Genomic DNA, 24,824 nt, shown 5'->3' on the forward strand with positions numbered 1-24,824 from the left:
AATCTTCCTTGAACAGTCCGAGCAAGGGTTTGTGGTCAGTATAAACTATAAACGCATGGCCGGAGACATATTGATGGTATTTGCGAACTCCGAAAATGACAGCCAGGCCCTCCTTCTCGGTTTATGCACAGTTGCGGTTTACATTGGTGAGTATGCGGGATGCGAAAGCGATCAGTCATTCCGATCCATCAGACATTCGATGTATAAGGAGAAGCGTCGCATGTGACACGGCGCGGCTTGGCAAGGTCAAAATGTGTGAGCGGTTTCGCGAAGGACAACCGTTGTTCCACCTCCTGGAACACCTTCTGGTGCGGTGGACTCCATTCCCACTGGCACACCTTTTTCAACGGTTGGTGGAGTGGGCCGAGCAGCGTGGTCAGGTTAGGGATGAATTTCCCACAGTAATTGACGAGCCCTAAAAAAGAGCGAAGCTCGGTTTGACCATGTGGGATGTCCGCCAGCCGGATGGGCTGCACCTTGGGCTGGATTCTCCATTGGCAGGATCCTCTGCTTCGCCGGATTTCCCGACGACATGTGGGTGCCCACAATGGTAAATACTGTTGGCCGGCTGCCGGGACAGAGGATCCCGCTGCCAGCGGGGGCACTTCACACCTAAAAGCGTGTGTGGCGGGCTGGAGAATCCCGCCCCTTGTCTTCCACAAGGTGTAGGCCTTGCCTGTCCACCCAATACCCCAGATAGATGACTTTGGAGGTGTTGAAAACGCACTTTTCACTCTGGAGGCTGACGCCCGCCTGTTCAAACCGCTGGAAGACTCCAACCAGGTTTTTGAGGTATTCCGTGTCCGAGGCACCAGTGATGAGGACATCATCCAGGTATACGGCCACCCTGGGCAGACCCCTCAGGATGTTCTCCATAACCCACTGGTATATCGCAAAGGCAGAGGAAATCCAGAAGTCAGAATGTTCAATTCACCTAACACACACATCTTTCGGGACTTAATATAAAATGCACAAATCCTTTTTCATGGATCTTTCAACAGGGTCCAGACGATAAATCTTCAATGTTTTAATAGTCATGAATGGTTATTGGCAGTCCTGTACTTTCCTCTCTTGACAACAACTTTACAAGCCCAAGATGTCGACTTATCTTTTCTCTTGGCAGAGTGTGCCTGACCTATTGAGATTCTGCAGCTTTTACTACACGTGGCAAAATGGTTAGAAGTAAAAAATATGAAACACAATTCACGTCTGACTCTATGCCTCCACCTGGGCTGCTAGAAGTCAGTAAGGAAATACTTAGGCCAGAATTCTCCAGCCGTTGGGATTCTTTTCTCCCGCCAGCAGCACACTCCCCTCCTCCCTGCGGGTTTCCCAGTGGCATGGGTGGCTTCAATGGGAAATCCCATTGACAAGTGCCAGGACTAGAGAATCCCGCTGCCAGCCAATGGCGCGCCTCCGAGAAACACACGGCTGGGGTACCGGAGAATCATGTCCGTAGTATGTCCTTTTTTTGTTTCAATTTTATCCTTCCTTTTTTATTCACCCACCATGTTTTATTATTTATTTATTTTTTATAAATGTTTTTTATTGGGTTTTTGAACAAAGTATATTTACCATTATGTACACAGAATAAGATATATATATAGAAGAGAAGAGCACACACAAACAAACCAAAAAAGAACAAACATAAAATAAAATAAAATAACTGGTAGGGTATTATGCACCAGTGCATCTTGTAGATGGTTCAACACTGCTGCCACTGTGCACTGGTGGTGGAGGGACTAAATGTCTAAATGGTGCCAATCATGCAGGCTTTTTTTTTCTGATGTTGTCAAACCTTTTGAGTGTTGCAGCCGTACTCATCCAGGTAATTGAGAGTATTCCATCACACTCCTGACTAATGCCATTAATTTCCCATTCTAAACTGAGTTGAGCTTCTTACAAACTGGGTGAGAAAGGAAAATGTCCAATCATCTTTCCCACCTCTTCATATCTGATTATTTGGGGCTAGTTGAAGTCTCCCAAGATAATTATTCCATGTCTTCTAATTATTTCAAAAACTTCCCTACATATTTTTTCCTCTACTTCCCTTCCGCTATTAGATGGTTTGTAGATTAACGCTATTCATGTGATGAGTCCTTTCTGATCCTTTATCTCAATTTCCATGGATTCTGTGTCTATCTTAATGTTAATTATGTCCCTTTTTTCTACTGCCTATATGTTGTCTCTAATTAATACAGCTACCCCACCTCCATCTTCCTTCCCTCTCCCTCCTAAATATCCTGCAATATTTAACTGTTGGTCCTGTTCTTTATTAAGGCATGTTTCAGTTAATCCTGCTACATCTGGTTCCTTGCTGAGAATTATTGCCTGCAGTTGCCCCCCCCCCCCCCCCCCCAGCTCCGTTTTGCAATAGAGCACCTCTAGCCCAGGCTTCAGCTGAATGACTCAGAACTGAAGTGTAGTGAGACAGAGGCATTCTAGCAGATGTGGCAGTGTGCCATCGGCATGTTGCCCACCAACCCTTAAAGACTACAGGCCCAACCGACTACCTGCACTGCCGTACCTTAATTAATTAATTAACCTGTTGTCTGTTATATAATCCTGGAAAAAATTCATCTTGAGAGCGAGATTGATTAATTAATTTGTTAGCTATTTATCATATCATAGAATCCCTACAGGACTGACAGAGGCCATTTGCCCCATCGAGTCTGCATTGACCCTCTGAAAGAGCATCCTACCCACTCCCCCACCCCATCCGAGACCTAACCTTTGGACACTTAGGAGCAAATTAGCATGGCCAGTCCACTTAACCTGCACATCTTTGGACTGGAGCATCAGGAGGCAACCCACGCAGACCCGGGAAGAATGCGCAAACATGACAAAGTGGCCCAAGGTCAGAATTGAACCTGGATCCCTGCCGCTGTGAGGTGGCAGTGCTAACCACTGTGCCACCGTGTTGTCCTGGAAAAAATTATCTTGCAATCTAGATTAATTAATTAATTTGCAAGTTATCTGTTATATTGTCCTGGAAATAATTCATTACTTGGGGCTTAGATTTGTTAAATTGGTGGATATATCTTGATGTTAAACAAACTAATAAGTAGCTACTGCGATTAATTGTAACTTTTTTTCAATCCATTATTAGTGACTTTAAGTGCAATTAGAATTTAATCGCTTTGCTCATTTCCTTTGGCACAAGCTTACATTCCCTTATATTAATTCCTTACTAACTCCAGCTGAATATTAACCTCAAAAGACAATGAACGCACAAAGGGATATTTACTGAAGCGAACATGTAGATGAAGTTGGGAGAGGTTGCGATTTACCGGCTGCATCCCGTCGTAGTCGGGATGGAGTGCAGCTGGTAGGTCCCACGAGAGGCCTCTTTTGGAATTCCTGATGGCCATTACACCCCATGAGATCTAACGAGACCGTAAGAGCTCACTTAAGGAGGCAAATGCTGGATCTAACTGAGACACAGGATCTACCAGCCTCGCCGAAGAGACCCCAGTCGGGTGCTGTTTAGAATGGTCCCCATAAATGGGGGCCAGGCAGAATGGCACTCAGGGTTGGGGGGGGGTTCCCAGGCAATTGGGGACCCCAGGTTCTTGGCCTCTAGGCAGGATGGCACCCTTGCATTGCTGATGCTACCTGGGCACCCTGGCACTGCTAGCCTGGCACCCTGGCAGTACCACCCAGGTGCCACCCTGGCACTGCTGGGGTACCCAGGTGGCACTGCCAGGGTTCCAGTCTGGAAGTGCCAAGGTGTCCAGGTGGCATTTTTCCCATGCCAGAGATCAGACCCAGGAGTGACCTGCCCATATGAGGTGGGATGTGGACCCCCCAACAGATGACTTGGGGCATTGGGGGTTCAGGAGGTTACGTCGGGGCGGCCGAGTCTTCGGGGCGCATTTAAAAATGGGGCCCCGATCTTTTCCTGGACTGACGAGTGGAGCTCCAAGCTGCAAGCGCTGGGAACAGCTCTGCTAATCGCTCCCAGAATGGGACTCTGTTGTTTCCTCATTAGGTCGTGCCAGAGAGATGATGGATCTGTGGATGAAAGACTTAGGATTAAAAAAATGTCTTATGCATCAGGCAAGAGGGTGTTCTCTAGATTAGTAGCCAACTGCAAACAATCATGTGAAGGAACATCTTAACAGAGAGTAAGAAATATTAGGACAGAATAAAGCTGGATGCTCAGGAGTTGTTGAAATTTTATTTGGCCTTGTGATGTATTTTTTGGTAGCGCCCTTGTTTCCAAAGAATTCTATGAGGAAGTTTAACATAACTGCCTGCTTCGCTGCGGCCAACATCCATGGACAGCATCCCAGCTATTGTTTGGCATTGAAACCGATCCCAACTGGATTCGAGTTGGACAAGATGCAAGAGCAGTGTTGCACTGAGGACCCCCACAGTACTCCTGCACCCCCAATCCCCCCCTACCCCTCATCCCTTTCAGCAGCAGAAGCAAAGAAAGGCAAATTTAAAATTGCATTGCCCCTTCCCTGAGCTCAGGCAATCCAAAGCATATCACAGCCAATGAAGCACCCTTACCTTTGTAACGTGGGAAACATTGCTGCCAAGATGTGCAATGAGATGAAATAACCAGATCATCTGTTTGTAGTGATGTTGATCGAAGCATAGATCTTGACTAGGACACTTGGGGGAACTCCTCTTCTTTCCATCACGTAGAGGCCTGGGAATTTTCATACCCACCTGAGCAGGCAGACAATTAAGTACTTTGCCGCACCTTAGGCAGTGCATCACTCCCACAGTGGGCATAGGAGTCTCAGCCCAGATTTTTGGATTCAGATTCTGGAGGAGGATTTGGACCCATGATGTTCTGTCTCTGAGATCAGAATGTTACCCACTGAGTTACTGATGGCACAAACATGGAAGATGGCACCACATCACTACTTCAAACCCAAAAAGTAAAAACATTTTAAGATTCATTGTCATGAGGGAATCCTACTGATGTACACTTTTTAACATAACTTTTTTCTAACAATGTGTGTGTACTAAATCAGCCCTGATGATGATAATACTTTATGCATACTGTGTGGCGACTGGGGGCTTTTAACAGTAACTTCATTGCAGTGTTAATGTAAGCCTACCTGTGACAATAATAAAGATTATTATTAAATCACACCTTTCCTACTTTTTAGTCTCAACTGATCTAATACAGGTATTTAAGGTCAAACGATCGATCAGGTAAGACGTAGGGAAGATGTTTCCACTTGTAGGGGAGGCAAGATATAGGAATGAATATAAGAATTGTGTAAACAGTTTTGGCCCCCTTATTTAGGTGTACTGGCATTGGACACAGTCCAAAGAAGGTTCACCAGGTTGATCTTAGGTATGCAGGGGTTTTCTTATCAGGAGAGGGTAAGTAGATTGGGTCTGTACTCATTGGAGTTTCAAAGAATGAGGCGACCTTTTTCAAACATATAGGATTCTCAGGGGGATTGACAGGGTGAATGCAGAGAGGATGTTTTCCCTTGTGGGAGAGTCTACGACCAGAGGGCATAATCTCAGAGTAAGGGGTCACCCATTTTAGACAGAGATGAGGAGGAATTTCTTCTCTCAAAGGTTCGTAAATCTGTGGATTTTTTTACTACAGAGGGTTGTAGAGGCTGGGTCGTTAAATAAGTTCAAGGCTGATATTTTTCATCAGTAAGGTAGATCAAGAGTTATGGGGATAAAATGGGTAAGAGGAGTTGAGGGTTATCATACCAGATCAGTCATGGTCCCATGAATGGCGGAGCAGACTCGATGGGCTCCTGCTCGGACATCCTTTGGTCTTCTAGTCACTAATACATCCAAAAGGGAATTCAGGAGAAACTTCTTTACCCAGAGCGTGGCGAGAATGTAGAACTCACTACCTTGCTCTTCATCAAGATAGAGCCCTGAGATCTTTTATACCCACTTGAGAGAACAGACAGAGCCTCAGCTTTAGCACCTCATCTGGAAGACTGCTCCTCCACCCTTGCAGCACTCCCTCAATAGGGCACTGGAATGTCAGCATTGCTTTTTGCACTCAAGTCCCGAGTGAGACTTAAAATGAGAACCTTCTGAAGCAGAGGGAAGGGTGTGACCAGCAGAGCTGCAGGTGATCATTTTTAAAAAATAAATAAATTTAGAGTACCCAATTCATTTTTTCCAATTAAGGGGCAATTTAGCATGTTCAATCCACCTACCTTGCACATCTTTGGGTTGTGGGGGCGAAATCCATGCAAACACGGGGAGAATGTGCAAACTCCACACGGACAGTGACCCAGAGCCGGGATCGAACCTAGGACCTCGGTGCCGTAAGACTGCAGTGCTGCCACTGCACCACCATGCTGCCCTTGCAGTTGATCATTTAAGGGTATTCTAGATCAATCCATGAGGGAGAAATTGGCTTGAAGTTTATGCTGATCGGGATTGATGAAGAGGCCTGCAAGGAGGTTAGAGGAGTAGAAACTATAGACCGGTGAGCCTCACGTCTGTAGTGGGTAAAGTCTTGGAGGGGATTATAAGGGACAAGATTTATAATCATCTAGATAGGAATAATATGATCAGGGATAGTCAGCATGGCTTTGTGAAGGGTAGGTCATGCCTCACAAACCTTATTGAGTTCTTTGAGAAGGTGACTGAACAGGTAGACGAGGGTAGAGCAGTTGATGTGGTGTATATGGATTTCAGCAAAGCGTTTGATAAGGTTCCCCACGGTAGGCTATTGCAAAAAATACGGAGGCTGGGGATTGAGGGTGATTTAGAGATGTGGATCAGAAATTGGCTAGCTGAAAGAAGACAGAGGGTGGTGGTTGATGGGAAATGTTCAGAATGGAGTACAGTCACAAGTGGAGTACCACAAGGATCTGTTCTGGGGCCGTTGCTGTTTGTCATTTTTATCAATGACCTAGAGGAAGGCGCAGAAGGGTGGGTGAGTAAATTTGCAGACGATACTAAAGTCGGTGGTGTTGTCGATAGTGTGGAAGGATGTAGCAGGTTACAGAGGGATATAGATAAGCTGCAGAGCTGGGCTGAGAGGTGGCAAATGGAGTTTAATGTAGAGAAGTGTGAGGTGATTCACTTTGGAAGGAATAACAGGAATGCGGAATATTTGGCTAATGGTAAAGTTCTTGAAAGTGTGGATGAGCAGAGGGATCTAGGTGTCCATGTACATAGATCCCTGAAAGTTGCCACCCAGGTTGATAGGGTTGTGAAGAAGGCCTATGGAGTGTTGGCCTTTATTGGTAGAGGGATTGAGTTCCGGAGTCGGGAGGTCATGTTGCAGCTGTACAGAACTCTGGTCCGGCCGCATTTGGAGTATTGCGTACAGTTCTGGTCACCGCATTATAGGAAGGACGTGGAGGCTTTGGAGCGGGTGCAGAGGAGATTTACCAGGATGTTGCCTGGTATGGAGGGAAAATCTTATGAGGAAAGGCTGACGGACTTGAGGTTGTTTTCGTTGGAGAGAAGAAGGTTAAGAGGAGACTTAATAGAGGCATACAAAATGATCAGGGGGTTGGATGGGGTGGACAGTGAGAGCCTTCTCCCGCGGATGGATATGGCTGGCACGAGGGGACATAACTTTAAACTGAGGGGTAATAGATATAGGACAGAGGTCAGAGGTAGGTTCTTTACGCAAAGAGTAGTGAGGCCGTGGAATGCCCTACCTGCTACAGTAGTGAACTCGCCAACATTGAGGGCATTTAAAAGTTTATTGGATAAACATATGGATGATAATGGCATAGTGTAGGTTAGATGGCTTTTGTTTCGGTGCAACATCGTGGGCCGAAGGGCCTGTACTGCGCTGTATTGTTCTATGTTCTATGTTCTATAAACACTACCATATACCAGTTAGACTGAGTGGTCGGTGTCTGTGTTGTACGTTCTATGTAATTCCACATGAGCAGAGTTAATGGGTTTGTGATGACAGGTGAGAGAGTGTCAGGAGGGGATTAGCAATTGTAAAACAGGACCCCATTTAGGACTGAGATGAGAAATACCTTCATCTCTCAGAATGGTCAGCCTGTGCAATTTGTGCCCATAGGAAGTAATTGAAGCCAAAACACTGCATGTTTTCAAAAGGCAGTTTGATATATCACTTGGGGCAAAGGGGATCAAAAGATATGGGGGAAAGTGGGATGAGGCCATCGAGTTGGATGATCAGCCATGACCATTATGAACGGCGGAGCGAGCTTGAAAAGCTAAATGACCTCCTCCTACTCCGATTTTCTATGTTTCTGTGAATATTGCCTGCTGCCATTTTAATGAAAAGGTGTGCCTTGATCCCATCAGGAAGAGATGGGATCACTTCATGATATTATTGAAATAGGGGCTGTGGGCTCAGCAGTTGTACCAGCAGATTGACAAAAGCACTGGATTTCCATTGTCTTGGAAAAATGGGACCAATTGCGTTAAGAAAATTGGCAATAGTCATTCAATCATCGAAACTTGCAGCACAGAAGAAGCCCTTCAGCCCATTGTTCCCCCCTGAAAATGCCACATAATTAGTTCCCACTCTCCACCTCACTCCCCATAACTCTGCACATTTTTCTCTTTCAACATATCATAGTCATATGCATAAGGCATAACTGCAGTGATAAAGGAGGCCCTTGACCCCATCAAATTTGCACCAAACCTCTAAAAGAGCACTCCATCTCGGCCAATGCCTCCACCCCATCCCTGTAACCCAATAACCCCACCTAACGTTTTGGACATTGAAGGGCAATTTAGCATGGCCAATCCACCTAACTTGCACATCTTTGGACTGTGGGAGAAAACCGGAGCACCAGGAGGAAACCCAAGCAGACATGGGGAGAACGTGTAAACTCCAGTCACCTAAGGTCGGAATCGAACCTGGAAGATGTGAGGCAGCAGTGCTAACCAGTGCTGCCGTGCACCCATATAAACCCATCTATCCTATTTGCTTTTGAAAGTCCCTATTAAATCTGTTTTTAGGCAGTGTGTTCTAGAGCCTAACAACACAGAGTGTAAATAAAAAGCCCTCTCATGTTCTTTTCCTAGTTATCTCAAATGGGTGTCCTCGGATTGCTGGTCCACCAGTGAAAACAATTTCTGCATCAAAACTACATTCAATTATGCAGGGGTGATGATGGGGCCCATTTAGCTCTCACACACAAAACAATAGCCTGTTTAAATATAGACCCACACACTTATAGACTCCTGGGAGCTAAATCTGCCAGCAATGATGGGCGTGACCCTAAAGGGGTGGGGGACCAAGGGGGTTCTCGACATTGAATTCTTTCAAATTAAATATAAAATGTTCATCTTCATTTAGCAAACATATAGAAAAGTATGTTTCAAATGTGTCGGCAAAATGCAATCTTGTTGTTTGGGATGTATAAATTGAGCTTGATTATAAGAGTGAGGCTTTTGGCATCTGGATAGTTCACATAGCTGTATGGAGACCGCATACTTTCCCGTTCCTAATTCCTGGCTGTCTGCTTAGGGCCAGCCTACTTCACAGTTGATCTCTGTCGGAAGCAGAGGCGCAGGCTTCAACTCCTCTCCTCAGCCTCTCTGCCTCTCCCACTGCCCTTCTCTCTCTGTTTAGCTTCTCCCACAGTCCCTGTGTGCTCAGCACACAAGCCCACTAGAGTGGTGGCAGCCATGGCTTTGAAAATATTATTGCTCCTGTTTGAGCTTAGCTCCACATGGACCATCTTGCTGGCACAACAGGACAGTGGATATCATCCAGGTGGGTGCTTACAGTGCTTATCACGGAGAAAGTTTGAACTGTTTGCAAGGAAATTCTTTAAAAATGACAGGATTGCTTTGGGTTTACGAATGCTACAGGCTGACCTGTGATTAGCCAAATCCTTATCGTAATTATTCTGCGCAGAATCCTTCTCGATTAACGAATATAACTTGCAGCCTGGACTTCAGGTGTAGACAATGAAAAGGAAAAGATTTCTAGTGCCTGCTATTCCATGCATAACGATTTGGGGGGGATTCTTTCCAGGGTAAAACAACCAGATTGGCAAGTTATGCAAGAAGGTGATGGTTGTTGCTTGTATGTTAATGCGGTTTTGATACTTCACTTGCAAATTGTAACAAAGCAGTTTTGCTGGACCGTTAAGTGTGAGACAGCTTTTAAGGCTATTCTTGATCCGTTCCAAGCACCAGGTATTCCTATCATTCCTTGTTTTCACAGATTGCCCTGTTGATCTATTCTTTGTGTTGGACACATCTGAAAGTGTTGCTTTAAGACTTCAGCCCTACGGGTCCCTTGTAGACCTTGTCAAGAGGTTCACAACAAATTTCGTCGACAAGCTACAAAACTGGTAATGGTCGCATTCTTTGCTGTTCTATTCCTTTCACTGTACATAGCTGCACCGTAAGTGGAAAGAAATGATTACTTGTAATTCTCTTTTCATCTGAAGGTGGCACTGCAGGTTGAGCGAGAAAGGTTACCTCCACTTAAACTGGTTCTTTCTCCAAATCTTTCCATTTTTTAAGTCTGCCTACCTCTTTTTTGTGATCTCTCACCTTCACATTGCTCCCTTCCTAATGTGGCCGCGCTAATGACTCGGTTCTCCATCGAGGGGAGGGGATTTGTATCTGCTGTCAGTATGGCCAAGTGGCCATTTTAATCGGTTAAACAGGGTTGGTGGTTTGTTATTGTGACAACATTGCACAGATTTCTGCCAGTAGTTCAGTTTGGGGCCTGAGTATCAGAGCAGCAAAAATGTCAGCAGAACCCCACAGTTCACATAGCGACATGCTGCATTTACATAGTCCCTTCAAACACAACAAAATATCCCCAAGGTGCTGCCCAGTGTTACCAGGTAAAACTAGACGCTAAACCACGTGATGAGGGGTTTTTGGACAGATGGTTTTCAAGGGTGGCACAGTTGCACAGTGGTTAGCATTGCTGCCTCACAAGCCAAGGACCTAGGTTAGATTCCGACCTTGGGTGAATATCTGGAGTTTGCATGTTTTCCACATGTCTGTGAGGGTTTCCTGCGTATGCTCCTGTTTCCACCCACAGTCCAACAGTGTGCAGGTTAGGTGGGACTACAGGGAAAGGGTGGCGGAGTGGGCCTAGGTAGGGTGCTCTTTTAGAGGGTTGGTGCAGACTCGATGGGCCAAATGGCCTCCTTCTGCACTGTAGGAACTCTAGGTGACCAAAGACCTGTCAAAGGGACATCTTAAATGAGTAAATGGGGATGGAAGAGTTGGGGAGGGCGGTGAAGGATTGAGCACAGGACGTGGACAGCTGAAGACGTGGCCACCAATGTTGGGGTAATCCAGATGTGCAAGGGGTTAAAAAAATCATGAGGCATGTTAGTTCTCCTCTAGCTTTGTCAGTCTAAACAGAGAAATATTGCTGCAGTAAACTGCCCCGTGGAAAATTATGGACATGATCACATTATAGAACATAGGGTCAAGAGTATTAACATTGAGACAGTACCGGTCATGGGGCGTCATTCTCCGACCCCCCGCCGGGTCGGAGAATGGCCGTTGGCCGCCATGAATCCCGTCCCCGCCCCCGCCGAAGTCTCCGGTACCGGAGATTGGGCGGGGGTGGGAATCGGGCCGCGCCGGTTGGCGGGACCCCCCGCTCGATTCTCCGGCCCGGATGGGCCGAAATCCCGCCCAGAAATTGCCTGTCCCGCCGGCGTAAATGAAACCTGGTATTTACCGGCGGGACCAGGCGGCGTGGGCGGGCTCCGGGGTCCTGGGGGGGGCGCGGGGCGATCTGACCCCGGGGGGTGCCCCCACGGTGGCCTGGCCCACGATCGGGGCCCACCGATCCGCGGGCGGGCCTGTGCCGTGGGGGCACTCTTTCCCTTCCGCCTCCGCCACGGCCTCCACCATGGCGGAGGCGGAAGAGACTCGCCCCACTGCGCATGCGCGGGAAACTGTCGGCGGCCGCTGACGCTCCTGCGCATGCGCCGCATTTCCGCGCCAGCTGGTGGGGCACCAAACGCCATTTCCGCCAGCTGGCGGGGCAACAAACGCCATTTCCGCCAGCTGGCGGGGCGGAAATCCCTCCGGCGTCGGCCTAGCCCCTCAATGTTGGGGCTCGGCCCCCAAAGATGCGGAGCATACCGCACCTTTGGGCCGGCACGATGCCCGTCTGATTGGCGCCGTTTTTGCCGCCAGTCGGCGGACATCGCGCCGTTGGTGGAGAATTTCGCCCCAGATCTCAGGATGTCCCATGCATCCAACAATGTAATTTAAAAAAAAATTGAATCATTGTTGTAATTATAAAATCATACAGTACGGCAGGAGGACATTTGGCCATTGAGTCTGTGCTAGCTCTGTGACAGAACAATTCAATTGGCCTATTGCTCTAACTCTCCCTGCAGCCCTGCAATCTTCCTTACTTTTTTCAAACCTTTATCAGGATCTTTTTTTGAAAGTTATTCCTGGATCTGATTCCACCACATTTCAGGCACTGTACTCTGGATTAAAAACCTGCCGAGGAGGAGAAACATTCCATCATCTTGCCCCTGATTCTTTTGCCAAATCTGTTTCCCAGTTTAACAAACAGAACTTTGATCATGACTGACAAATCTGTTTTGTAGTGATGTTAGTTGAGAGAGCAATATTGGCCACAACACCCTCTCCTGTGCTTCCTTTATACAGCCACAACATCTTTCCCAACAGTAGAGTATAGAGGATCTTGATTTAACATCTCATCTGGAGGGGGCAGTACCGCTGACAGTGCAGCACTCCCTCAGTGTTCCGTTAACATGTCAGCCTGGATTATACACTCAAGTTCCTGGAATTGAGATCACAGCTTCTGACTCAAAGGTAAGAGGGCTACTCATTGAGTCACAGCTGATACCTTGGCCAGGATTTCCTGGCCGCACTCACCACCAGGATCTTCCAGTCCCACCAAAAGTCAATGAGCTTGGCCATTACTAGGCCACATAATCTTGACACTTCTTACTTATGAAGTGATACATGGTAATGGTTACCAGTTCTATGAGAGGTGATTTGTTTTGTGGGCACAGTACTTGTTTAGGTGCACAAGATAACTTGAGGTCAATTCTTATTTGCCTTACATTAAAATACAACACTAGACTCTAAATTTTCACTATTTTCAACTAGTTTTACCAAGTGAGATGGCTATTTTCGAAATAAAACTTATATTACCTCATTGAGTCATAGAATCACTACAGTGCAGAAGTAGGCCATTTGACCCATCGAGTCTGCACCAACCATCTAAAAGAAAACCCTACCTAGGCTCTCACCCCCACCCTATTACAGTAACCCAATATCCCCACCTAACCTTTTGGACAATAAGCGACATTTTGCATGGCCAATCCACCTAACCTGCACACCTTTGGACGGGTGGAAAGCAATGACACTGTACCTGGTTAGCGAACAATCATCTCAAGCAGTTTCTGGTATGCAATCCAATTCATTCAGTGTCCAAGGTGCCTCTGTCCTCAGAGGTTTTGTTACCGTAGCATCAGGTGTGTCTTCAGATTATTGCGCCTGTGCTTGTACAGTGTTCAAGAATAAATAGTTTAGGAGTTGATATCATTACTTGGAGCAGGATTTTCGATCGCATGAGGAGACATGACTGGAGATGGGCAGGCCACAATTTCCCAATACTGACTGTGTGCCGGTACATTCCTGTCTCCTGGCCATTTTGGAACATTCCAGTTTGGCTAGGATATTAGGCACGTTGAGAGGCCGGCAAAGCCCCTTTCCTGCCATGGACTGGAATTCTCCTCTCATCACATCTTGCCCGTCCCCCACAACAACCCTGAGATACCCTCAATTACGACTCAGGAGAGGAGTTCGATAATACAAAGGCTTTAATTACCAGAAAACAAGACAGCTGCCGAGAAGTGTGCTCACTGCACGCTGCCTACTGAACGTAACCTTATATACAGCTTCCTGGGGGCGGAGCCGGAGGCGGAGTCCCCCAGGGTTCCAAACCCGGACTTAATGGGGCCTATGCATTAAAGATACATATGTACACTGATATAATTCATCACATTCACCCCCTGTTTAAAGAAAAAGGCATAGTCCGTCGGGGGTGAAGTGGAATTACAAGTTCAGTCTTTTGGGTGGTCTGATTGCCCGTGTCGACCTTCTCAGCTCCTGCGGTGGTGCGACGGATATGGTCGTCCTCGGTGGTGGTATATCCGGAGCATGGTTGTCTGAGCCTTTGCCCGCGTTGGAGCAGGGGGGGTATCCGGGGTGACTGGGGTGATTGGTGCCGGCATTGGCTGGGGGGGCGCTATGGGGGGGGCGCTGTCGGAGACGACAGCCGGTGCGAGGAGGGTAGCGTCTGTGGAAGGGGGGGCGTCGGTGGGCGAGTCAGCGGGTGCCAGGTCTCGCAGGCAAAGGGTGTCCTGCCTGCCGTTGGGGTGCTCGACGTAGGCGTATTGAGGGTTTGCGTGTAATAGTTGGACCCTCTCGACCAGTGGATCTGACTTATAGCTCCTCACGTGCCTCCGGAGTAGAACTGGTCCTGGAGTCGTCAGCCAACGTGGAAGTGAGACCCAAGAGCTGGACTTCCTCGGGAAGACAAACAAACGGTTGTGAGGGGTCTCATTCGTGGCCGTACAGAGGAGCGACCTAATGGAGTGTAGGGCATCGGGTAGGACCTCCTGCCAGCGGGCGATTGGGTGACCTCTTGACCGTAGGGCTAGAAGGACAGCCTTCCAAACTGTTGCGTTCTCCCTCTCCACTTGACCGTTTCCCCACGGGTTATAGCTGGTCGTTCTGCTCGAGGCGATGCCCTTTTTGAGCAGATACTGACGCAGCTCATCGCTCATGAAAGATGTACCCCAGTCACTGTGGATATAAGCGGGGAAACCAAACAGGGTGAAGATGCTGTGCAGTGCCTTGATTACGGAGGCCGAGGTCACATCGGGGCAGGGGACAGCGAATGGGAAGCGGGAGAATTCGTCGATGACAGTGAGGAAGTAGGTGTTGCGGTTGGTGGACGGGAGGGGCCCTTTGAAGTCCACGCTTAGTCGCTCAAAGGGCCCAGAGGCCTTTACCAGGCGAGCCTTGTCTGGTCGATAGAAGTGCGGTTTGCACTCCGCACAGATCTGGCAAGCCTTGGTCATGGCCTTGACCTCCTCCGTGGAGTAAGGTAGGTTGCGGGACTTGATGAAATGGGCAAGCCGGGTGACCCCCGGGTGGCAGAGGTCATCGTGGATGGCCCACCGATGGTCTTTCTGCGCGTTGGCGCACGTGCCGAGGGACAGAGCACCTGGGGACTCATTGAGCTTCCCCGGACGATATGTAATATCGTACCTGCAGGTGGAGAGTTCGATCCTCCACCTCAGAATTTTATCATTCTTTATTTTGCCCCGTTGTGCGTTATCGAACATAAAGGCGACCGACCGTTGGTCGTTGACGAGGCCGAACCTCCTACCGGCTAGGTAGTGCCTCCAGTGCCGCACAGCCTCCACTAATGCTTGTGCCTCCTTCTCGACTGCAGAGTGTCGAGAAGAACGCTACCGGTCTGCCCGCCTGGTTGAGGGTAGCAGCCAGGGCGACATCTGATGCATCGCTTTCTACCTGGAAGGGAATGGTTTCGTCCACCGCGTGCATGGCGGCCTTGATGATATTGGCCTTGATACGACTGAAGGCCGACTGAGCCTCAGCCTTCAGGAGGAAATCCGTGGTCTTAATGAGTGGACGGGCTTTGTCCACATATCTGGGGACCCACTGGGCATAATAGGAAAAGAGTCCCAGGCACCGTTTGAGTGCCTTGAGGCTACGAGGAAGGGGAAGTTCCTTAAGGGGGCGCATGCGGTCGGGGTCTGGCCCTAGGACCCCATTTTCCACGACGTAGCCGAGGATGGCTAGTCGGGTTGTGTGGCACACGCATTTCTCTTTATTGTATGTCAGATTGAGGGCCCGGGCAGACTGGAGGAACTTCCCCAGGTTTTCGTCATGGTCCTGCTGGTCATGGCCGCAGATGGTGATGTTGTCCAAGTACGGGTATGTAGCCCGTAAGCCGTACTGGTCCACCATTTGATCCATTGCCCTTTGGAAAACGGCGACTCCGCTTGTGACACCGAAAGGGACCCTGAGGAAGTGGAAGAGCCGACCGGCTGCTTCGAAGGCTGTATAGGGAAGGTCCTCTGGGCGGAAAGGGAGTTGATGATAGGCCGATTTCAGGTTGACCGTGGAGAATACTCGATACTGGGAGATTTGGTTCACCATTTCTGCTATGCGGTGAAGTGGGTACGCATCGAGTTGCGTAAAGCGGTTTATGGTCTGGCTATAGTCCACCACCATACGTTGTTTTTCTCCGGAGCGGACTACCAGTACTTGTGCCATCCAAGGGCTTTGCTAGCCCCTATGACCCCTTCTTTTAGTAACTGCTGAACCTCTGACTTGATGAAAGTCATGTCTTGGGCACTGTACCGCCGACTCCTGGTGGCGACGGGCTTACAGTCGGGGGTGAGGTTCACGAAGAGGGAGGTGGTGTAACTTTGAGTGTCGCCAGGCTACATACCGTGAGCGGGGGCAGGGGTCCGCCGAACTTCAGTGTCAGGCTTCGGTGGCTGCACTGAAAGTCCAGACCGAGCAGCAGGGGGCGCAGAGGTGAGGGAGGACATAAAGTTTAAAACGGGCGTATTTGGCGCCTTGGATAGCGAGGTTCGCGACACAATACCCTGTGATTTGGACCGAATGAGACCCAGATGCGCGGGCGATAGTTTGGGAGGTGGGATAGGTGCACAGCGAGCACCGTCTTACCGTGTCTGGACGGATAAAACTCTCCGTGCTCCCGGAGTCAAAAAGGCAGGGGATATCACGGCCGTTGATTTGAACCTGCATCATAGAGTTTCGCAGGTACTTCAGCCGAGATTGATTGAGCGTGATCACTCCTAGTTGTGGGCAGTCAGAGTCCTCGGTTGAATCGGACTCGCAAAATGGCCGCCGCCGTCGGTCGCACTTTTTGAGTTTTGAAGATGGCCGCCGCCAAGATGGCCGCCCCCATGACGCGCATGAGGCCGATGGCGCATCGGAAGTAGGCGTGTCCGGCCGCCGCGCGGCCGTGTTGCGGGGCCTGTGGTCCTGGGAGTTCTGTTTCTGGGCCCGATGAGACTTTTGTTTCTGGCCTTTGGGCCCAGCCAGGCAGACCTTCGCGAAGTGCCCCTTCTTTCCGCATTCGCCGCAGATAGCGGAGCGGACCGGGCAACGCTGGCGTGAATGCTGGCCTTGCCCACAGAAATAGCATTGGGGGCCCCTGGTGTGAGCGGATTGCCGCGCGGTGCAGGCCTGAAGCGTGGCCGAGTCTGGAGGGAATCGAGAGGGGTTCGCAAGGTCCACGGAGTACGTGTGGAGATTATGGTGGGCCGCTTCCAGAGAAGAGGCGAGCGTTACCGTGCCCTGGAGGTCCTTCGCTCCGTCTTCTAGGAGCCGCTGCCGGATGTATGTGGATCGGATACTGGACATGAAAGCATCACGAATATGTAAGTTCATGTGGACTTCTGCCATCACCTCTTTATGGTCGCAGTTCCTGGCGAACGCGGTGAGTCTCTCCAAGTATTCATCTAGCGTTTCCCCGGAGCGCTGGCGGTAGGTCGAGAGCAAATGTCTGGCGTGTACCTCGTTTATCAGCTTTACGAAGCGCTTCTGTAGGAATTCGACCGTCGTTTCGTACGTTGTAGCTTTCTCGATCACGGAGGATAGTCGGTGGCCCACCCGGGCATGTAGTAAGCTCAGCTTGCGAGGTCCGTCAACTTCAGTCTCTGAGGAATTCAGATAGGCCTCAAAGCACCGGTGCCAGTATTTAAAAATTTCAGTGGCTCCCAGTGACCGAGCGTCCAAATTGAGCTTCTCCGGCTTTAGACCGCTGTCCATCATGATGTAGTCTGGTTATTAAATTGAGATACCTTCAGTTACGACTCAGGAGAGGAGTTCGATAATACAAAGACTTTAATAACCAGAAAACCAGACAGCTGCCGAGAAGTGTGCTCACTGCACGCTGCCGACTGAACGTAACCTTATATACAGCTTCCTGGGGGCGGAGCCGGGGGCAGAGTCCCCCTGGGTTCCAAACCCGGCCTTAAAGGGGCCTACACATTAAAGGTACATGTGTATACAGATATCATTTATCACAATCCCCAAAGTAGCCGGAACCCGACTTGGGAATGGAGGCGGGGTCCCAGAGTTGGGTCAGAGGTTCACGACTCCAGCTAGCTTCATAAAATACACGCACCCCACCGCCCCCACCACCCTTCATCCACAACATCATGAAAGACCTATATAATTGCACGTCTTCTGGTGTACTGAGGCAAAAGAGTTTTTTAAAAATTCTTTCCTGGGATGTGGGTGTCACTGGCAAGGCCAGCATTTGTTGCCTGGTCCCATTTACCCTTGAACAGAACGGCTGGCTCAGCCATTTCAAAGGGCAGTTACGAGTCAACCACATTCTGTGATTGATTCTGTTTAATTCTAATGGCTGTCCAGCAACAACCCTGATTTAAGATTGTTAGTTGAAATCGCAGTGTGGCTCACTTACAAATGCCGGACGCGTTTATATATTCAGATACAGGGTCCTGTCCTTTGCAGTCAGAAGGGGCAAGTGCACCATTACACCTTTGTCATCAAAACAGAAGCTTAGGGGAGCAGTAATTTCCCAGTTCGTTCCCCAAGGAAATCCTTTGAACAATCAGAGCCAACCTGCCCAGTTTGAATTTGAACAAGACTGCTCCATGCTGCATTCTCCATGGCAATGCCTCCACAAATCAAATCCCCTTGCTGCACTCTCATGCAGTGTAAATTGTTTTTCCTCTGAGTTTGGTCATTTCTTGCGAGCTCTCCTGAGAATTGCAAGATGAAAAACGTTGACAGCACATCTCTTTTCTCAGCAGTACCCAAATTCCTTTCTCTTTCAATTTGTTCTTGGGATGCAAGGGTCAGTGGCCAAGCCCAGCTTTTATTGTCCATCCTTAGGTGGTGAGGGTGAGCTGCATCTTAACTGTGTCATTCGAGAAAAGTTATTCGCTCCCTTCAGCTAATGATTCATGGCCATGCCTCTGTGAAGTTCCAGAACATACTCCCTGTGAGTGAGTCTTCCAACCAGGAGTTGAGGATTGCCAGATAGCAATGAGATAATAGAGGAATTCATCTGTTTTTAGTAATGTCCATGGCAAGATACATTTTGGTCAAGACACCAAGGGGAACTCCCCTAGCCTTCTGTGAAATCATGCTACAGGACGATTTGCTTCCAGCTCAGTTTAACATCAGCTGAAAGCCGGCGGGCAAGATCTTCCAGTTCTTCGCACTGGAGGAATCTTCTGCTTCTGCCGACGGTACACTCCCACCATGGGTTTCTTCGTGGTGTGGGGGGGTTCAATATGAAATCCCATTGACAAAGAAGGGACCAGAAGATCCCATCATTGGCCAATGACGGGCCACCTCCTGTTGTTGGGAAACATGCTTTGGGGAGGCCAGAGAATCTTGCCCAACACCTCTACCAGAAAAAGCACAAAAAAGGCCCTACATCTCAACATGCCTGAGCTGGTCAGAAATAACCACCGAACTATTCTAATCCCATTTCCCAGCACTTGGCCCATAACCTTGTGCCTTGGCATCATAAGTGCACATCTAAATACTTCTTAAATGTCATGAGGGTCTCTGTCTCCACCACACTTTCAGGCAGCGGGTTCCAGACTCCCACCACCCTCTGGGTGAAAAGGTTTTTCCTCACAGCCCCTCTAAACCCCCTTACCCTTACCTTCAATCTATGCCCCCTGGTCATTGAACCCTCCACCAAGGGGAAAAGTTCCTTCCTGTCTAGTCTATCTATGATGCTCATAAATTTATACATCTCAATCATATCCTCCCTCAGTCTCCTCGGAGTCTGGATGACTCATATGATGACACATAAAATGTCCGATTTTGGGCTTGCCCATTCCATTAAGGACAGTACCCAATGAAAAAGGAGACATTTCAGAAAGACCATTAGTGGATCCACTGCAAATTCACCAGGATTATACCAGGAATGAATAAAGGACAATTATTAGGAAAGATTTAGGACAATTAACAGTATAACATTTCCTCAGGTAGGGGTGTCCCAAACAGGAGTGTAACCCTAAAATGAGTGCGAGACCACCTGGCGGACATACCAGAAAACACACGAAGAATAGTGGAAATCTGGAAACTTAACTCCCACGTGTTTCTTGGAGATTGGGGTGGGGGTGGTCAATTGAAAATTGCTACATTTTTGTTAATCAAAGGAATTAAGGCGGTAAAGAATCAAGATGGGCAATGTAATTGAGTGTCAGATCACCCTGATTGTCAGAACAAGATCCAGGGCTGACCCATAAGACAATAAGAAATGAGAACAAGAGTCAGCAAACAGTGAACAAGGGGCTCAGCCCCTTGCGCCTGCTCTGCCGTTCAATCAGATCGTGGCTGTTCCAAACTCCCTCATGCCAACTTTCCTGCCCTTTCCTCGTAACCATTGATTCCCTTAGTGGTCAAGAATCTATCCATCTCAGCCTTAAATGTACACAAGGACTTTTCCGATATCTCTCTGTGGCAAGGAGTTCCAAAGACTCACAACCCTCTGAGAGAAGAAATTCCTCCTCATCACAGTTTTAAATTGGCACCCCTTCATTATGAGACTATACCCTCTGGACCTAGGCTCTCCCATGAGGGGAAACATCCTCTCAGCATTTACCCTGTCAAACCCCTTAAGAATCCTATGGGTAAGCTTCTCCGTAGGCTAACGCCAAAATCGGGAAAGGCGATTGGGCTAAGAATCAATCGTGAGGCCAAAACCGTGGCCAGCGTTGGGTGCCCTCCAGAATGCCATGCTCCGGTGCCTCAACAGCGGCGTCAATGCGTTCTACTCTGCACCCGGGTGGCAGCACAGTGGTTAGCACAGTTTCTTCACAGCTCCAGGGTCCCAGGAACGACTCCCGGCTTGAGTGACTGCCTGGGCGGAGTCTGCACATCCTCCCCGTGTGTGCGTGGGTTTCCTCCGGGTGCTCCGGTTTCATCCCACAGTCCAAAGATGTGCATGTTAGGTAGATTGGCCAGGCTAAATTGCCCTTTGGTTAGATGGGGTTACTGGGTTACGGGGATGGGGTGGAGGTGTGGGCTTAAGCAGGGTGCTCCTTCCAAGAGCCGGTGCAGAATCGATGGGCCGAATGACCTCCTTCTGCATGTACATTCTATGATTCTATGATACAGTAAATGTCATTGACATAACATTAGTGGACCTGTGCTGATATTCTCCGCCAGGAGGAATTGCCAATGGGCCAGGTTCACTTGTGGTTTCAAAAATCGGGAAACGGGTGATGTGGCTGTTGAGGGAGAGAGAGGGCTTATGGAAAGTGTCCAACACCACCATAGAGCAACAGTTGTGCCGTTGGCTGGGGGGCTGCTTCTGGGGCTGGGGGGAGTAGCAGGGGGCAGCCAGGAGGTGGGCCTTGGGGTCGGGGTGGACGAGCACGGAACGCCATTGCCACAGTCTGCAAGACAGCCATGTGACTGCGCACACCGCTGACTTGCCACTGTGAACTTCGTGCTACGGGTTGCATGAATGTCCCCCAGCACACCCCCTAGGTTCCCGCTGGACCCATCAACAGGATGGGGCGCTCCTGCGCATCTTGTTGGCTAGGATGAGTGTGTGTGTGGGAAGTGTGGTACCAATATGCAGCTGCAGCTTGTCAGCCTCTCGAGTGACAAACCTGACCCCGGCGAATCCGACACCATTTTTCAATGGAATTGGTCGTATTCTATGTGGCATCGGTTTTAGCCCATCAACAGTTCCTGAATTGCTCCTGAAGCAATGCCAATTTTGCTGTTGGAGAAGTTCGCCGATCCTGTCCCAGCGTCAGCACATAGTTTCTGAGACGGAGAATCCCACCCTATATGTTTTAATGAGATCACCTCCCATTCTTCTAAATTCCAATGAGTAGAGTCACACACGGTTTGTTCGTAAGACAATCTCCCACAGCGCCAGTGACGTGGGTTCGATTCCCGGCTTGGGTCACTGTCTGTGCGGAGTCTGCACATTCTCCCCGTGTCTGCGTGGGTTTCCTCCGGGTGCTCCGGTTTCCTCCCACAAGTCCCAAAAGATGTGCTGTTAGGTGAATTGAACATTCTGAATTCTCCCTCAGTGTACCTGAACAGGCGCCGGAATGTGGCGACTAGGGGCATTTCACAGTAACGTCATTGCAGTGTTAATGTAAGCCTACTTGTGACAATAATAATGATTATTATTATTACCGGGGTCATCCTAGTGAACCTTTTCTGAACCGCCTCCAATGAAATAATGGGGTAAATACTCCACATCCGGCGTTCTACATTCTGTCGGCAGAGCAACCCTGCACATGGACTTCCTGGCGGCGTGGGGTGGTACAATGCAAAATCCCATTGGCCAGCAGAGGGACTGGAGAAAACTGCTGCCAGCGATGGGGTGCCCCCGAGAAACACTTGACTGGGGTGGTGGGGAATTCACCCCAATATCTTTCCTTAAATAAGGGGACCAAAACTGCTCACAGTGGCCTATGCAGTACCTTGTACAGTTGCTACAAGACTTCCCCACTCTTATACTCCAACCCACCTGAAATAAGGGCCAACATTCCATTTGCCTTCCTGATTACCAGCTGTACCTGTGTGCTGGCTTTCTGTGTTTCATGCACAAGTCCCCCAAGTTCCTTTGTGTTGCAGCTTTCTGGAGTTTTTCTCCATTTCAATAATAATCTGTTCTTTTGTTCTTCCTTCCAAAATTAACGACTTCAGATTTTCCCATATTATGGGGGCGATTCTACGAGCCCCGCGCTGGGCCGGAGAATCGCCGCAACCACGCCACGATGCCCCGATGCCGGCGCGCGATTCTCCGAGGTGCGGAGAATCGGCGCCATTTGCACCGGCGCATTTGACGTGGCGCCGGCCGCGGACCACTGGGATCGGCAGGGCCGCCGATTTTCCGGCCCGGATGGCAGCCGAGCGGATACGACAGAGTCTCGCCTGCGCCATTCACCCCTGGTCGCTGCCGGCGGGAACTCTGCGCGAAGGGTCGGGGGGTGGCCTGTGGGGCGGGGAAAAGCGCTCCTTCACCGGGGGGGGGGGGGGGGGGGCCTTCGATGGCGTCTGGCCCGCGATCGGGGCCCACCGATCCGCGGGCCGCCCTCTCCCCCCCCGGGCCTACTTTGTTACGCAGCCGGCCCCTGAATCCCTACGCCATGTTGCGTCGGGGCCGGCGCGCTGAAGAAGTCCCCCGCGCATGCACAGGTTGGCGAGGCCCAACTGCGCCTGCGCAGGTTGGCGCGGCGCCCATTTGACGCCGGGAAGGGAGGCTGGAGTGGCGTGAACCGCTCCAGCGCCGTGCTGGCCCCCTGTGGGGGACAGAATCAGTCGTCCCCGTGCCCGTTTCGCTCCATCGTGAAACACGATGGCATTCATGACGGCGTGAACACTTCATCTCCATTTTGGAGAATCGCCCCCTATACTCCACTTGCCAACTTTTTGCCCACCTATCAGTATCTCTCTTTGAACTGTTTGTAATCTTCTCATAACTTGCCTTTCCACCTATTTTTGTGTCGTCTGCAAATTTGACTACAGTACGTTCGCTTCCTGCCTCCAAGTCATTGAGATATATTGTAAACTGTTGCAATCCCATCAATGATCCCAGTGGACCCCCACTGGTTGCAAGTCACCAACCTGAAAAAGAACCACTTATCCTCACCGCTGTTTCTTGCCAATGATCCAATTCACTATCCATTCCAATATACTACTTCCAACACCACGGGTCCTTATCTTGTGACTGAACCTTTTGTGAGGTACCTTGTTGAATGTCTTCTGGGATCCAAATGCAACACATCTACTGGTTCCCCTCTATCCACTCTGGTTGAGACTTCCTCAATAAACTCTTCTAAATTAGTCTGACAGGATTTCCCATTCATGAAGCCATGTTGACTCTGCTCGATTAGATTATGATTATCCAAAATGCTGATATTACTTCCTCAATAATTGATTCCAACAATAACTGTTAGGCTAATCGGCCTATAGTTACCCGCTTTTTGCCTCCGTCCTTTTTTGAATAGGGGTGTCACATTGGCAGTTTTCCACTCCTGAGGTGCTTCTCCAGAATCCAAGGATTTTTGGAAAATTACAACCAATGCATCCACTAGCTCTGTAGCTACTTCTTTTAGGATTCTAGGATGCAAGTCATCAGGACCAAGGGACCTGTCTGCCTTTAGCACACCTTTTCATGTCCTCCTATTGTCCACTGGAGACAAGGAGGCTAAGAGGACATTTGATCGACATTTTATAAGTTCTAAAACATTTTGATACATAGAACATACAGTGCAGAAGGAGGCCATTTGGCCCATCGAATCTGCACCGACCCATTTAAGCCCTTACTTCCACCCCATCCCCGTAACCCAATCACCCCCCTAACCTTTTTGGACACTAAGGCAATTTAGCATGGTCAATCCAACTAACCTGCACGTCTTTGGACTGTGGGAGGAAACCGGAGCACCCAGAGGAAACCCACGCAGACATGGGGAGGACGTGCAGACTCCGCACAGACAGTCACCCAGCGGGGAATCAAACCTGGGGCCCTGGCGCTGTGAAGCCACAGTGCCATTCACTTGCGCTACCGTGCTGCCCATTTAGTAGAGCAAATAGGAAAAGGCTTGGATTGTTAGTGACAAAAAAGTGTTAAAATAAGACACCATGAGATTGAGGAAAGAGATGAGGAGAAATGCATTTGCCTAGTGGCCTGACAGAATGTGAAATAACTTTTACCAAAGGACTAGTTGAGGCAGAAATCATTGTATCTCTTACAGAAAAATAGTATAGATCTTTGAACAAAGGAAGGGCTACGGGGAGCAAGCAAGACAATGGGATTCATTTGGATTTGCTATAGAAAAGATCCTACTGTATAG

General features: G+C 49.2%; 1 protein-coding gene across 1 annotated transcript in view; it reads left to right on the forward strand.

Moving 5' to 3' along the window:
- Positions 1 to 9,422: 9,422 nt before the first annotated feature.
- The window catches only part of col6a1 (collagen, type VI, alpha 1), a 128,575-nt gene continuing 113,173 nt past the window's right edge, over positions 9,423 to 24,824 (forward strand). The window contains exons 1-2 of the mRNA XM_072483020.1: positions 9,423 to 9,673; positions 10,130 to 10,259. Coding sequence (XP_072339121.1) covers positions 9,586 to 9,673; positions 10,130 to 10,259 — 218 coding nt within the window. The 5' untranslated portion in view covers positions 9,423 to 9,585. The remainder of the gene's footprint in view (positions 9,674 to 10,129; positions 10,260 to 24,824) is intronic.

This window comes from Scyliorhinus torazame, chromosome 2 (assembly GCF_047496885.1).
Source record: "Scyliorhinus torazame isolate Kashiwa2021f chromosome 2, sScyTor2.1, whole genome shotgun sequence".
NCBI lineage: Eukaryota > Metazoa > Chordata > Chondrichthyes > Carcharhiniformes > Scyliorhinidae > Scyliorhinus > Scyliorhinus torazame.